Genomic DNA, 17,298 nt, shown 5'->3' on the forward strand with positions numbered 1-17,298 from the left:
AAAGAGAAGGAACCAATATCAATGTATCCTAAAAAACATGTGCAGCACGGCAACTTGCTGCGCTGGCCTGTGGTGCATAAAAGGGAGAGAGAAGAAATGCATCATATCTACTAAGATACTGTACACTTCTGCTCTCTCATAGCACTGGCACACTTCAGGAAGCCTATTGCTAATGCAGGCATCCTTGCCTTCCCATTGTCCCATTTTACTGCAGTAAATAATGAGGGGGAAACAAATATTTCTCCCCGTTCTGCCATCCTCTGTGAGGCATAGCAAATTTATGCAATCCTAGGTGTCCCAACCTTTGTAAATCTGGGATTGTGTGAAATCAATGGGTGGATATATGGGAGCTTCCATGCTCCACCCATGGAACACCTCCCAGAACAAAATGTCATGCAATGGAGTGGCTTGTGCTGCCTTGTGGTACATTTCTTTACAAAGCCACGCAAGGCAGTGCAAATCACCTCTTGCTTGGCTTTGTAAATATCTACTAGCATTTTGTATTATGGCTGCCCTAAAAAAGTGGCGCAACCATGATGCAAAATATGAGTAAATCTAAGCCCACGGTGTCATGCTTCTGCAACCTAAAGAGAATGGTTTTGTCTATCTTGAAATCTGTGCCTGTTTGTATGTAGTCTCAGCATATGCATCATAGATTCCATGTCTAAAGGTGCACCATTTGACAAGATGAGTGCTGGAAAGGAGTTTGAACCAGTGAATCCAACTGAGGGTGTACCATCTAAAATTATGCAGTACCTAAACCTTTCACTGATGCTAGGGACGCAAACGTTGGGTGGTACAGAATATCTGCCAAAAACTGCTCCAAAGTATTTTTTACTTATGGATCCTTACCTGTCAATTTCTGTAGGCTCAAATCTGTTGTGTCATGTTTGTAATTCCTGAGCTATGTTCAATCATAACTCTTGTCCTAGTCAGTACTTGCTCAGGGTCCTATTTTTTGTACTAAGATTCAGGGGTCGATTCGGACCGACACGGACCCGGACCGAATATCGACCGACACGGACCAGCGCCATGCGACCCATGCAGTACGATGCAACGTGAGTGAATTACAACCGACACGTACAGAATACAAGCCATACGACCGAGCCGTAGGGAAAATAGTGATCCGGACAGAAAACCGACGCGATTTTCACCGACCGACATGAACCCGGAATGAACCCGACCGACCCGTAACTGCGATGTCCGACCCGAGCAGTACGATGCAATGCGTGTAAAACCAGACCGACTCGCACGGAGAGGAAGCCGCACGACCAACACGCACAGACGCGTATCAAACACAGAAGATAGGCAGCATGAACGAGGCGGAGAAGCCCACACAAGACAACAGCAGTGTCTGTTTCCGTCACATGAACGTCTCCATCATGCCTTCAAAACCCAAAGGAAAAAAGACAAAAAAAGGACCAAACAAGCAATGACAAAGCCAATAAATAGCAAATAAAAATAAATGGGACAAAGATACACCCACAACTCTAACTATATAAAGGACTACAATCACTACCATCATCCCTTGCAAACAGGAGACACAGCCAGCAGCAAACACCATTACCCAGCAACCACAGACACACTCACAGCTCACACAACTCACACATCATCAGCACCTCATACAAAAGCACACACACATACACCCAGCAAAACCAACACCAACCCACCCTCACTTGCACCCTCACACACACATCCCTCACCACCACCACCCATCACCATGCCCCCAAAGAAGAATCCAAGGTTCACAGATAGTGAGTTAGAAGTGCTGGTAGACGAGCTCATCAGAGTAGAGCCACATTTGTTTGGTACATTGGTCCAAAGGACCCCCATCTCACAGAAAACCAAGATGTGGGTGAGGATTGTGGACAAGGTGAACGCTCAAGCACCAGCAAGGCGCACTAAGGATGATATCCAGAACAGGTGGTATGACGTGCGCAGGAGGGTCAAGAAACTCAGCGAAAAAGATCACGCCCTGAGTCAGTGCACCGGATGTGGCCCTCCTGCCAAACCAGTCTACTTCAGGACCTGGGAGGCGAAGGTGCGGGACATCCTACCACCAGAGAGCGTCCATGGCCTAACAGACATCCCAGAGCCTGGTGAGTACACAAACAACATACCCAAGATTGTTTGGCAAGGGGACAGTGAAACCATGCCCCGCAAGCAAAGCTACAGTAACCAATAGATAATCAGCCCAAGTTGTGTATGCCAGTCAGACAAACACAATTCCTGCCATCTCAGAGTGACTGAGAACTGTGTCATGACATGCACCAACCTACAAACAAATAGAGCAAGCCAGTGGCACAAAGCTAAATAGACATTGCCAGACAGTTTGCCACCACAAACACACTACCTCACAGTGCAGCTGACTGACAGGAAGGAATAGTGGGGATACAGGTGAAGTGAGTGTATTCAAAAGCATGATGGGGCCTGTAGTCACAGATAATGCTCCCCCTCCTGATTGGCTCATCAAGACCTCTCTGAAACATGCCCACATCACAGGGAGTGGAAAATGACTGACACGATGGCTGACACTGGGTCCTGCTGTGAGAGCACAAGGCCCTGCTAGGGGTTGTGTGCAAATCAGAAGCTGGACACCACTGACTGACATCCTGAAAGACAACTTGCATGCCCTACAATGGAAGAACGTTTCATGATGGGAAGGAGGACTGACAGCCCTGACCATACTTACCAGCATGTGGAGACACCCCCCCTCAACACAAACTCCATATAACTCACTGGGTAGAATGCATTGACACACACCTCAGTGAAATATCAGCAAAAGATACCCCGTAGTGGGTGCTGCTGTGTGAAGCACAGGGTCTCTCTTTGGACTTGTAGCCAAACAAACACCAGGATTTCACAGTCAGCCATCTTGCCATTGCTGTCACACCCCCTCACAGGGAAGCAGAGTCAAGAGGGAGGAAGTATGTGCATGCTGGGAAGGGGGGTGTAGCCAAGACCACGATGGGACTTGCAGTCACAGACAATCTACACCCAGCCACATGGCCCAGCAAGCTCAAACTGAACCATACTCACCTCACAGGGAGTGGGAAGGGACTGACAAGATGTCTGACAGTGGGCTCTGTTGTGGGGAGCACAATGCCATGCTGGGAAATGGCCAACAACAACCATCAGGACTTCACAGTCAGCCATCTTGCCATTGCTGTCACACCCCCTCACAGGGAAGCAGAGTCAAGAGGGAGGAAGTATGTGCATGCTGGGAAAGGGGGTGTAGCCAAGAGTATGATGGGACTCGCAGTCACAAACAATCTAAACCCAGCCACATGGCCCAGCAAGCTCAAACTGAACCATACTCGCCTCACAGGGAGTGGGAAGGGACTGACAAGATGTCTGACACTGGGCTCAGTTGTGGGGAGCACAAGGCTATGCTGGGAAATGGCCAACAACAATATCAAACTCTGTCCATGACAAGCTCGGAAAAAGCAGTGTACAGGCAGGCATCTGTTCGAAAAGTAGAAAATGTCATGTTTGTGAACCATCGATGCATGTAGAAACATAACTCACATTGTGTGTCTCTTCCAAACACAGGTGGTGCTGGACATCCAGCACCAAATGATGAGGATACCCAGTCCCAGACTCTGGTGGACACTGAGCTCTCTGGTCCGACTCTCTCACTGTCCTCATCGGATGACGACGACCAACCTGGCCCCTCCGATGTGAGCCATCATGCAGCACCAGCAGCATCAACATCTGCACCCCCTGTACCCACACCTCCAGCATCTGGACACCGACAGGGCACCCCCGCCAACACGGACAGACCAAGGCCAATCAACACCCACAGCACAGGGACATAGGACCCCCTGGAAGCTACAGCAAACACCACCAGCAACACCACCCAAGGGGTCACAGTGTCACCTGTGCGTCCCGCTGCTGGTCCTGCCCATGTGGATAGGGGTGCTGGGAGGGGTGGGAGGCAGAGGGCACGCCTTGCAGAGGGGTCTGGACTGCATAATGACCCCCACCTGGCACGCATCTTAGATGCGTACTAGGATAGCACCGGAGGATTTGGCCAGGTAGTGGGGATCCTCAAGGACATGCAACACGAGCAGGTCGCCTACCATGCCCGTATGGAGGCCAAGTGGGATGCCATTACTGCGGTGCATCGGGACATACTCCAATAACTCCGCCAGATCAACACCAACCTGTCCACACCTCCCTGTGTGTCCACAACATCTGTTGCAACACCATCTGCCAGAGCCACAGGGAGGGAGGAGGACTCTGGCGGAGCGTCCCCTGCACCGCAAAGGCCTGCACCTGAGGATCCCCCCCACAGAAGAAGAGGGATCGTCCGAAGAAGGACATGTGAGAGGTAGATGTCCCAGCACATCCCCCAGGACCTCTAAACCTGTTCTGGACAATGTTCTTTGTGAGCAACCCGTTCACCTTGTCCAATCGTACACAACTCGCCCACATGACATGGAGGGTTCATGTTGGGCCAATGTAGCAGATGACTGTGGACTTTACTCTGGACATTTCAACTACCAGCACTTCCAACTTTAATGTGAACTTTGGATTCCAAAACCAATGTACAGCACCCACCATCCTGTGCACTTCCCACACACATGTTTGAATATAATCTCACCAGTACACCATACTTGCCTCTGTTGTGATTCCAACTTGTTATGTTCAGGGAGATGTCATCCGCTACACAAGACAGTGCATGCCAAATACTGCAACAATGTGACCAACGTAAGGTAAGTTGTGGTGATGTGACACATGTGAGGGAGACACACCACTATGGCACCACAACACATACTCACCATGGCCATGTTATTCATCACACACAATGATGGTGACCTGAAACACATTGGCATGCACAGACACAACACCAACCCCAGTAAGTGGTAACAAGTCCACAGGTGAGGTAAGCAGATGTCACTCAGATGTGGGAAGACAGACAACGCACATAAGAAAGCGTAGCACAGGTTCATTACACATCAGCAACACGTTTATTCCACAATAGTTGCATGTTAATTCTACTTAATAGTGGACACACGCTCACAATGTGTTGGAGAATGGAAGTCCAGGGATGTGTGGTACATCAGTTGATGGGAATTGTCAACTTTCACACTGGTGTTGGCTTCTGGGTGTTGGGGGTCAGTGTTGACCAAACAACAGGCAAAGTACCCTGGGAAGGACAGACACAAGACACAGTCAAAAGCACAGAAGAACAGGAGAGAACTGCAATACCCATGCACAAAACATGTTGCAAGACACCTACACAAAAACTAGTTAGCAGTACTACCCTATTGTGGAGTACACACCACCTGAATAGACACATCACTGCATGCATCCAGTCAAGTGGCACACAGACACACTCATACAGCAACAGAGCTGCCACAACACATTCCAGGATACCTCCATACATTCACATAACAACCCTTGAAACTCACATTCAGGTGAAGAAGTTGTTGATGAGCTGTGAGCGGACATCACCCTAATCCTCATCATTACTGGCATCTTGGCCCAGGCCGGTATCCTCCACAGGTGCCGGAGGTTGGTCATCGTCATCCTGGAAGAGAGGCACCTCCTTCCGCACTGCCATGTTGTGTAGCATGCAGCATACAAGGATTATTTTGCACACCTTTTCTGGCTCATATGGGTGGGACCCTCGGGTCTTGTCCAGGCAGCGAAAGCGGCTTTTTAGGAGGCCGAATGTCCACTTAATCACCCTCCTGCTCCGACCATGTGCCTCACTGTAGCGCAGCTCGGCTGGTGTCACAGGGTTAATGAGGGGTGTCAGCAACCACGGCATGTTGGGTTATCCGGAGTCACCTATACACACAAAAATGAACAAGTAGCTGAGTTTTGTAGGAGTGCGGAATACAATATTGACAAACACACACAATGAGAAACAGTCAGTACACACACACAAGCCAGGCATGCTGAGCTGGCATCTGTGACATCAGCGTTGCAATGCGACTACTCCTCATAATGTAGGCATCGTTTGCAGAACCAGGGAACCGTGCACACACATGTGTGATAGACATGTCAGCAAGACATACCACCAGAGCATTGATGGAGTGGTAGTGCTTCCTGTTCCGGTATGCCTGCTCATGTGCCTTTGGTGGTATCAGGGCCACATGTGTCCCATCAATTGATCCGATGACGTTCGGCATCCTCCCCAGTGAATAGAAGGCATCCTTTATTTCAGGAAGTTCAGCTGGGCTAGGGAACATGATATACAGGTCTAGGAAATGCAACATCCCCTCCAAGATATCGCGTAGCACCCGACTAAACATCGTTTGCGACATACCACCAGCAGTAGCCACAGTGTACTGGAAGGTACCAGTGACAAAGAAGTGCAGGGCTGCCATCACCTTCACCTCTGGGGTCAGTGCTGTAGGGTATGTCCGGACAGGTAGCAGATGTGGTGCCAACTGCTCCATCAACTCCTCAATCAGTGGCCTGGTGAAGCGGTACCGTCTGATACAGTCGCGTTCTTGCATGGTTGCAAGGTCTGGGAACGGTCGATGGACAGCTGGTGCCCTGCAGTACAGAGATGCACAACGGAAGATTGTCAGTTCATCCACCCATGTGGCCATGACAAGGCTCAATATCACATGCTTGATCATGACATTACACAATGTACTGAGGTGTGTGCTGTTGGGCATGGACACATATGTCACCTACATGACCACCACCTCACATCTCAGTTCCACATGTCCACATGAGTCCCATGTAGTGCAATGGCCAATCATCTGGCTGTGTCACCCAACCTATGTACTGCTGCAACGTTCAAAACACCCACCACAGTGACAAGTGAGGCCTGATGTCTCCCAGGCATCACAGATCTTTGCCATGCAGAAACCCAGGGTCCCTGTATTGCCATATCGACACAGCAATCGACATAGCGTATCACATACACACCACAAGGCAAGCGTAAGTCCCACAGGTAATGGCCACTGTTGTTCCTGCAGGCCCTACATGTACGTCTCTTAGACACACACCCCTTCAATATTGATGCATATACCACATGGATGTGGAGACTGTCACCCATTGGGCATATTTAATCAGAAACATCTGAGACACAACATGCACACAGACTGTGGGTGCACATTATTATTGTGGCTACAGGTCTCACTGTGACATACATGCCATCACCCACAGGACTCAGGTAGTATGTGACATGTCCTAAACATATCCAACCTGAAACTGTGTCCGTGGCTCATGCCCATCAATGTACAATTGCACATCACAGTGGTAATGTGCACAACACCCAAAGGATTCTGCCCCATGTACACATGCACAGACTGGGAGTGGCTTCACAAAGTGCCACCCAACAAACCATATGTGCCCCCCCCAAACACCCAGGGAATGCAGCCTAACATGCCATGGGACACTGTGTGGCCAATGCTGTAGTGTGGTAGGTTTGCACAGGTGTCCATGGCCAGTAAATGTGTGTTACATCCGTATAATAGTCACACCAATGATGTCCGACGCGGGTGACAATGCGTACGCATTGCACGGTCCATGACCGAGCCGTGTGTACGCTTTGTCATTGAATGCAATGAGGTCCGACGCGGGTGACAATGCGTATGCATTGCACGGTCCATGACCGAGCCGTGCGTACGCTTTTGTCCTTGAATGCAATGAGGTCCGACGCGGGTGACAATGCGTATGCATTGCACGGTCCATGACCGAGCCGTGCGTACGCTTTGTCATTGAATGCAATGAGGTCCGACGTGGGTAACTATCATGCATACGCATCGGACAGGCATGGTCTGAGACAGGCGTACGCCTTGGCCATTGAATCGTATTGAGACAGGTGCATGTGTATTTTCAAAATACGCGTTGTACAGTCAGTTGAATGAGCCGGGCGCACCCATTGGCTCAGGACTGTCATGGAGACGGAGGCGGATTCAAAACTTGTACGAGTTGTGCACTGGAAATTCAGTTGGATGCCTACAACAATGTTGCAATTTCAAGTGTTCCATGAAGGTGAAGATTTGAACGATGCGGAAGGCGTGTACGAGTCGTACATTTAAATGGATTGGCCAGATTCATAGAATGCAACCGTGTTGGACCTATCACTTGGGACACATGGCACAGATTCTGCCTCTGCAGCACAGATATAAGGCTGGCTGGCCCCCAGGGAGCTCACTTGCCTGCACTACATGCTACTGGACCACATCCCTGCTACCACTGCTGCTGTCTCTGCATCCTCTGGTTCCTGCTATGGCACATACTCTGGAGAGGGCCCCAGCCTTCACTGAGGAGGAGAACCAGGCCCTGCTGGACGGGCTCCTTCCACAGTACAGCAAGCTCTATGGGAAACCAGGGGAGCAGGTGAGTGTGCAGTCCACTGCCTTCCTAATTATGCATGTTGTCTGACTAGCAGTACTAGCAGTGTGTACACCAGTGGCAAGCATTCTCACTGACCACTTTCATCCCCCAAAGTGTGTAGGTACATGTAATGAACAGGTGTCCTACTGCTAAAGAGCATTAGTGCAAGCTTAAACTATCCAGGCATTGTTAACATGTCAGACATGCAGGGCATTTGTCCGTCACCATCGTTGCACTACCTGTGTAACTCATTTCCCTTTGTGATGATGACATGTCTATTCAAATGTGTGCACTACAAAAATGGGGCATGTGTGTTAATGTACTTTTCACTTTGTCATCCTCAAAGGTTGATGCCCACCAGAAGCAGGAGATATGGCTGACCATCGCCCGGGCTGTTCGTTCGGTGGAGGTCTACAAGCGCCGGATCCGTAACTGCCAGAAGAGGAGGCAGGACCTTTGGGGCTGGACCCGGAGGATAGCTAGAGTCCAGCTGAAGCTGTCACCTCCACGCAGGAGGGGCGGACACCGGACCCTGACTCCCCACATGCTCCGGATACTGGCGGTGGTCTTCCCGGACCTGGATAGGCAGCTGAAGGCCAGACAGCAGCAGGGAGGGGGTAAGTCCATGCCTAATCTGTGTACTATGTCTGACATGCTAATTGCAGTCTTTTGGCCTGGTTACACTGCCACATTACATAGGTCTTGTAGTCCAATACTCAGGTCCCTCAATTGTGTGATGCACCCTCCTCATCTGTTCCACAGGTGTGGCCCCTACAGTCTGTTGCTTGTGTCTCTAGGGCACTGTGTCCCTGCAGTCAGCTATGCTTCCGCTACCGGACAGCATCTGTTCGTGTAACTCTGTTGTGGGTCTCATGGGTGGGTCAATTGTTTACACAATGCCTGAGATCTGACATGTGATCTGTGTGTGCCCTTGAGATGTGTTCCAATTGCTGGTCTGACTCATCACATGTGGCTGGGGTATTCCAAACAAACTCAGGCAGCAGGGGACTCAAATTTCGGGGCCTCAGGAGTATGTATATCAAGTATGTCACACTTGCTTAGCCACCTGACTACTGTCCAGGGCCTAACACTGTTTCAAGTAGACCTGGCCAGTCATGCCTCCTCAAGGGCATTTAGAAACACTCTGTAATCCCACTCCTGTGTATCAAATTACAGGTTGTGCTTAGTGACATGTGCCCTCAGGTGTCTGCCTCTGTGTCATTAGGGTGTGGCTTGTTGTTACGTACAACTGGGGTGTCCATGATTCAGTGTCAGCATGACATCTGAGATGTGACTGTGAGAGACAAGACCTGTGTGACATATGGGTGTGTGATCATCTGACAGCGCACAATGGTGTATGCAACTGTGTCCTTCATGCAGCTGGGTTACATGCATGGCAGACTGTGATGTGTTAATGTACAGGGAGTTGTGTTTGCAGAGACTCATATGTCTGATGTGCATGATGTGGGTCTTCTGGGTCCTGTATATCTTGTTTGCAGGGGATGGGCAAGTGCGCTGGTCATCTGCAGAGTTAGCTTTACCCTTGAGGTAGGATTGTTAATCAGTGCATATTGTTGTTGTCTGGATGCCCTGCCTCTGTGACAGGAGACAGTTTTGACTGACTTTCAGGGCATCCCAGTGCCATGGCATTTAACTTGCTATGAGTGATCCTGCATTGTGTTCAAGTGTGCGCCATGCACCCCATTGTGGCATTGCCCATCAGGACATGAGAACATCATAGTGTGTGTTGCTGGCATGCATCACAAGCATGTGAAATGAGTCTCTACCCATCCCTTCATCCGGATCCCTGTACTGAGTCAGTAGGAAGAGATGTGCTGTGTGTATAGTGACATACTCCTACATGTTCACTTGCATGTCGAACTAATGTGTAGGTGGTGCATGTTGGCACATTGGGGTGTTAGCATCCAACATGCAACAGACATATGTGTGAAAGTCAAGGAGGAATATGTGTGCCATGGTTGATGTTGAGTATTGCAATTGGCTTATTCTAAACAGTGCTGTCACTTTGAGCTGTGTTCAGCTGATGATGCCAGGGCTTGCCCTGTGATGTGATGTACTCACTGTGGTGTGTGCAGTCGGTGCAGGTGACTGATGTTGTTCTCTTATTTCCTATACCTATCCAGATACATCCACGACCACAGGAGGGGACAGCTCCTCAGACCAGGAGGAGCCACGGAGCGTTACAGGGACAAAAGGAGAGGAGTCGGGGGGATCCAGTGGCGCGGAGGGTGAGTGGAGCCACACCGAGGAGTCGTCAGCACCACCCTCCCCAGCTGAGGGCCACAGCAGCTCTGAGGATGACTCCCTTGTGGAGGTGGGTGTCAGCAGCCACCAAACCCCAGCTAGTGAGGCTGTCCCCACCGCCAGCACACCAGCCACCACCACCACCCTCCCATCGGCTCCCATCCCAGAGGTCCCTGTTGGCTCCTGTGTTCGTGAGCATGTCTCCTTTGTGCCAGGCACCGCACCCCCTGCCCCTGTGTCCCCTGCTGCCCTGAGTGAGGAGTCTGTGGACTTACTTAGACAGATCCATGTAGGGCAGACGTCGATGCTGAGGGCCCTCCATGCACACACAAGTCTGTTGACACAACTGGTGTCATTCATGGAGGGCATTTCCTTGGGCATATCTGCTCTACAGAGGACCAATCAGTCCATGGCCTCCTCCCTGACAGCAGCAGTGTCCCTCCTCCTCCGCACCCCTACTACCCCTGCACCACCCACGATCCCTAGCAGCCTACCTGTCCCAAGCACACAAACACCCAAAACAAGGTCTAGATGTGCACACAAGCAAGCGCAGGGGACTGATACCACACTCACAGGGGAAGGTTTGCAGACACACACACAGTCACCCCAACCACTCCGCAGTCCTCCGAGACCTTTCCCTCCCAGCCCCCTTCACTTGCATCACCTTCAACCCCATCTCCCCAGAAGCTCTTCCTCTGTGACCTTGGCCTCTTCCCCACCGACCCAGCAGATCCTGATTACAAGGGGAAGAGGACGTCCCCACACACAGAGGGGAGTGCCCCTCACACCCAGATACCCTCCCCCAGGCCCAGTCAGACTGAGACCCCCACCTGCTAGTCCCCCAGCACCGGAAGAGCAAGACCCCCCCGCCACCACGCAGCTCCAAGGCAATGTCCCCCTAGCACTTGCTCCTCCACACCTGGTCAGATGGTTAGTGCCACTGATGTGGGGACCGTGCCCACCCTGTCCTGCTGACATCACCTGCCCCCATTCCACTCCCATGGATGTAGGCACTGCAGTGGTGACCCAATCCACTCCATCTGACCTGCCCCCTGGAGTTGTGCTGGCACCCACCCCATCTGACTTGCGCCCCACAGTTGTGACAGCACCCACCACTTCAGTCAGCTCCACTGCAGTTGCAAGTGTCTTGCCTGCATCCACCACCTCTTCACTGCCTACTTCTGCTGTGCCCTGATCCTGTCCCTGTGATGCCTGGCCTGCCCCCATGTATGCCCCTCCGAGGGGATGACACCGGTCCTTAGCAGTTCAGGCAAGCAAGGTGTGACAGCTGTCACTCTAATTCACTATTTGGCATTTGAACATGGACTGGCCACTGGCCTTTTGTTTGAACGGACGTTTAACTTTTGATATGCTGAATAAAGTTTTTTTCTTTATCTCTGTGAACTATATTTAGCTGTACATTATGTTGATGATGTTTAACATGCCCTTGCACCTGTGATGTTTGCTTTCCAATGTTGAATACTGATGTGTTGCTGTGAGGTACTCCCTGTGGTCCATGAGATATGTATCCTATTCTGGTGGGTATCCATGATCCATGGCATCCTTTTCAGCTACCTGGGTGTGTCAGGATCAATTATTTGTGGACATCTCTGTGAACATTTAATTTGCATGGTCACATCTCTGGCTTGCACCCATGCACATATGATATGCTTCACATTGTCCAATTTGTCACTTCCACAGACTTGGTGCGCATCACCACTGAACCTACAGGTGTGGGCATCATTGGTATAGGAGCAAATGGGTTCTCTGTTCAACTTGCTAAACATATGTTTTGGGTATGTGCAGATGACTTAGGGGAGACTCATGTACACAGGCTGTTGTGACCTAGCGTTCATTGTGTGGTAACTGATGGCTGACTGGCCAAGTGTTCTGCAGGCATGAGTGAGACGTGCGGTGAATATGTTTGGCGCAGCTGGGCTTCCACAGGAGTTGTGTCCCCTCAAGTAAGTGTGTTGTCCCGTGACATAGCCTGGGCCCATGGTGTGTGTTGTATGAGCATGTGTGTGTGTCCACATCCCTGTTCATACACAGACAGTGTTCCCTTGATATGTTCCTGTTGTTGATGCTTGCTGAGTGGTACTGGGTTCATCCCACTACTTTTCCAATGGGCTACCAGATGTGTGGGTGCAGGACACACTACTGTTAATTGGTGTATCATCATTGGGATTTGTCAGTTCTGAGTGGTGATGATGTTGTCAGACACAGATGGGACACAGTCAGGGTTCCCCAAGGCACCTGTTTATTTGCTAAATCATGTAGTTGTGCCTAGGTGGTACCTTTCAGTGATTGAGACCTTTGTATGTGTGTGTGACTGCTCCCACTTGTCGGGTTCATGGCAGGTGTCAGCATGTGTGCCTTGTGGTTCTCCATGGCTTCTGCATTGTCCTGGGACTGTGGCAGGGATTCTGAAGGTTACATGAGCTTTGAGGTCATGGCCATGTACCGCATACTGTGCAGTATGTCTGTCATTCCCCAGGGCTGTTAACTGTCCTTGTGTGATGTGTCTGTACACCTTAGTTCCTCCCAACTTTCCTGTGTTTGTCATGGGTGCATGTGCAATGTCACCTGTCCATGTGGGCTTCACAGATGCACATTGTTGCAGTTCAGGGTGTGTGGTGTTGAAGGTGGACTGGTGTAAATGTTTGCATGGATGGTCCCCTAGCTCCCGTTTGTCCATGGATGAGGGGCCATGCTGAGTGATTTTTGATTGTTTGTGTATGTGTGATGTACATTTGTGGAACAGGACACATATCTGGGTTTCCCAGTTTGTACGACATCTGCCTTTGTCATCACAGTGGAGGTGTCCTGCATGCTTGTGTCACCCCAATGTCTGGTCCCTGCGGGTAGTGCTGTTGTGTGTCAGTCTCTTGCTGTGTTAGTTGGTGTTCATTCCAGCTTGTGTTACATGTGTCTGTTGTGCTCCCTCTCATCTCACAATGCCTGTTTGCCCACTAAGGGTGTCCCAATGATGGTTTACTTTTGTATGGCACTGTGTCCACATCTCTGTCACTGTGGTTCAGCCCCCCCCCTCATGTGTTGTGTAGTTGCCTGGGGATACTGTGACACACATACACACACATGCTGTGTCAAATGTGCAGTGTGGAGTTGCCTGTTTGTGTTTGTGCATATGCACCAGTGCATTGGTATTGCTGTTGTGGACCTTTGTCTGGATGCTGTTTCTGTGACTTTCACTGCTGTTCCTGTGAGTCATATCACATCATTGTGCACATTCATCATGGTTGTTAGGTGCCATTGCTGGCATGGAATGTGAGTTTGTGAGCTGACACCTACAGTCTACACATTTTGTTTTGATTAGTGTGTCTATTTTCGAGATGTGTGCATGCTTGGTGATGGTCACTTCTGCTCTTGTGTCAATGTACACTATATGCATTGTCAGCCCCCATGGGTGGTGCTTGTCTGCACATGGCCGAGAGTGTGTTATGTTCTCACAGCACTGTTAGCCTCACCAAATCTCTGTGGGAATGGGACACAACCACTGGTTTGCCACAGAAGTGTTTAATGTGTTGGGAGCAGGAATCATACATGCTGTTAGTTATTTGCAGCTTTGACCATGATGACACTTACCTTTTGGTCACTTTTATGAGGGGGGTTTAGACCCCATCACCACAATGCTCAACATCTGCTGCAGCTTGGAAGCCCACACTTAACTTCTGTTCTACACAATGAGGGGGTATTCTTTTTACATTGCCACAGTGCTATAGTGATGCTTGCCTTGTGTATGGCACACTCATGTGTTGGTCACACATGTGCTGTTAGTTACATTATATGTTCAAAGTCATAATCACTGTTGTGGGCATTTGTCACAGACAACAGACTGTTGTTATGATATTAAGGGGGATGTATTTAGCTGAAATACCTGATGTTGGAATATGCTGGATGTGTGGCGCATCACACATCCTATGGCTGGGGGTGGCAGGGGTGATGTGCAACATATGCCCTATGGGTGGGGGTGGGGGTGGCAGTAGTGATGGGCAACAGGTCCCCTATGAGTGGGGGTGGCAGTGGTGATGGGCAACATAAGCCCTATGGCTGGGGGTGGTAGTAGTGATGGGCAACATACGCCCTATGGCTGGGGGTGGCAGTAGTGATGGGCAACAAGGTCCCTATGGCTGGGGGTGGCAGTAGTGATGGGCAACATAAGCCCTATGAGTGGGGGTGGCAGTAGTGATGGGCAACATAGTCCCTATGAGTGAGGGTGGCAGTAGTGATGGGCAACATAGTACCTATGGCTGTGGGTGGCAGTAGTGATGGGCAACAGGTCCCCTATGAGTGGGGGTGACAGTATTGCTGGGCAACACATGCTCTATGGGTGGGGGTGGCAGGGGTGATGGGCAACATAAGCCCTATGGCTGGGGGTGGCATTAGTGATGGGCAACATAGTCCCTATGGCTGGGGGTGGCAGAAGTGATGGGCAACATAGTCCCTATGAGTGGGGGTGGCAGTAGTAATGGGCAACATAGTCCCTATGGCTGGGGGTGGCAGTAGTGATGGGCAACAGGTCCCCTATGGGTGGGGGTGGCAGTAGTGATGGGCAACATAAGCCCTATGGCTGGGGGTGGCAGTAGTGATGGGCAACATAGGTCCTATGGCTGAGGGTGGCAGTATTGATGGGCAACATAGTCCCTATGGCTTGGAGTGGCAGTAGTGATGGGCAACATAAGCCCTATGGCTGGGGGTGGCAGTAGTGATGGGCAACAGGCCCCCTATGAGTGGGGCGGCAGTGGTGATGGGTAACATAAGCCCTATGGCTGGGGGTGGCAGTAGCGATGGGCAACATGGTCCCTATGGGTAGGGGAGGCAGTAGTGATGGGCAACAGGTCCCCTATGAGTGGGGGTGGCAGTGGTGATGGAAACATAAGCCCTATGGCTGGGGGTGGCAGTAGTGATGGGCAACATAGGCCCTATGGCTGGGGGTGGCAGTAGTGTTGGGCAACATAGTCCCTATGAGTGGGGGTGGCTGTAGTGATGGGCAACATGGTCCCTATGGCTGGTGGTGGCAGTAGTGATGGGCAACATAAGCCCTATGGGTGGGAGTGGCAGTAGTGATGGGCAACACAGTCCCTAGGGGTAGGGGTGGCAGTAGAGATGGGCAACATAAGCCCTATAATTGGGGGTGGCAGTAGTGATGGACAACATAGTCCCTATGAGTGGAGGTGGCAGTAGTGATGGGCAACATAGACCCTATGAGTGGGGGTGGCTGTAGTGATGGGTAACATGGTCCCTATGGCTGGGGGTGGCAGTAGTGATGGGCAACATAAGCCCTATGGCTGGGGGTGGCAGTAGTGATGGGCAACATAGTCCCTATGAGTTGGGGTGGCTGTAGTGATGGGCAACATGGTCCCTATGGCTGGAGGTGGCAGTAGTGATGGGCAACATAAGCCCTATGGCTGGGGGTGGCAGTAGTGATGGGCAACATAAGCCCTATGATTGGGGGTGGCAGTAGTGATGGGCAACATAGTCCCTATGAGTGGGGGTGGCAGTAGTGATGGGCAGCATATTCCCTATGAGTGGGGGTGGCTGTAGTGATGGGCAACATGGTCCCTATGGCTGGAGGTGGCAGTAGTGATGGGCAACATAAGCCCTATGGCTGGGGGTGGCAGTAGTGATGGGCAACATAAGCCCTATGGGTCGGGGTGGCAGTAGTGATGGGCAACATAAGCCCTATGGCTGGGGTTGGCAGTAGTGATGGGCAACATAGTCCCTATGAGTGGGGGTGGATGTAGTGATGGGCAACATAGTCCCTATGGCTGGGGGTGGCAGTAGTGATGGGCAACAGGTCCCCTATGAGTGGGTGTGGCAGTAGTGCTGGGCAACAAATGCCCTATGGGTGGGGGTGGCAGGGTGATGGGCAACATAAGCCCTATGGGTGGGGGTGGCAGTAGTGATGGGCAACATGCTCCCTAGGGGTGGGGGTGGCAGTAGTGATGATCAACATAAGCCCTATGAGTAGGGGTGGCAGTAGTGATGGGCAACAGGTCCCCTATGGGTGGGGGTGTTTGTGTTGCTGGCCATGCAACCCCTATGGTGGGCTGTTGTTAGTGGCCAGGATGTGGATCCTCTGTTTGTGTGTGCCATTTTGCGGCTACATGTTGTTTGTTTATGTGGTAGGTGTCTGACTTACCGCCTGCGCTGTCGGTGTCGGTTCCTGAGCCGGTCATAGTTGTAGAGTACTGGTATGACCTGCGCAATGGGATTCATGATGTGTTTGTGTTGTACATGCTGCTTGTTGCTCCGTCTCGTACGCACTGCAAGCTGGTTCATCTAATAGCCGTGTATTGAGTTGTGGCGCGAATCTTAGCTGATATGCTTGTTTTCTGGATGCTGTGACGTCCCGTACGCGGCGACGCGTTCAGTGTGTAGGAAGTACACATCGTACTTGTCGTGCCGGAAATTGCTATGGATACTGCTTCCGGGCGACTCGGTTCGGCATTAGGAGTTACGGCTCGGATGGAGAATGGAGCTTGAATCACAGCGTACTTGCCGGTCGTGTTTTTGGCAGTTCTGCGCATCGTATTTCATCTACAGGACAGACCGGCTCCGGGTACGTGTCGGTCACACGGTAAGGCTACGGACAACTCTCAGAGAGCTGTCTGACCCGGTATCGGAATCGGCCCCTCAGTATGTAATTATTTCGATGCTTGGCTCACAAGTTAGTAACCTGGAAGTTCACTCTCCAGGGTT

The 17,298-nt window shown here is 51.0% G+C and overlaps 1 protein-coding gene across 1 annotated transcript in view; it reads left to right on the plus strand.

Annotated features, from left to right (window-relative positions):
* Positions 1–17,298, plus strand: part of LOC146782726 (extracellular calcium-sensing receptor-like) — a 58,571-nt gene that overhangs the window by 14,922 nt on the left and 26,351 nt on the right. The window contains exon 2 of the mRNA XM_085637210.1: positions 12,277–12,371. Coding sequence (XP_085493336.1) covers positions 12,277–12,371 — 95 coding nt within the window. The remainder of the gene's footprint in view (positions 1–12,276; positions 12,372–17,298) is intronic.

This window comes from Triturus cristatus, chromosome 12, assembly GCF_964204655.1.
Source record: "Triturus cristatus chromosome 12, aTriCri1.1, whole genome shotgun sequence".
Lineage (NCBI taxonomy): Eukaryota > Metazoa > Chordata > Amphibia > Caudata > Salamandridae > Triturus > Triturus cristatus.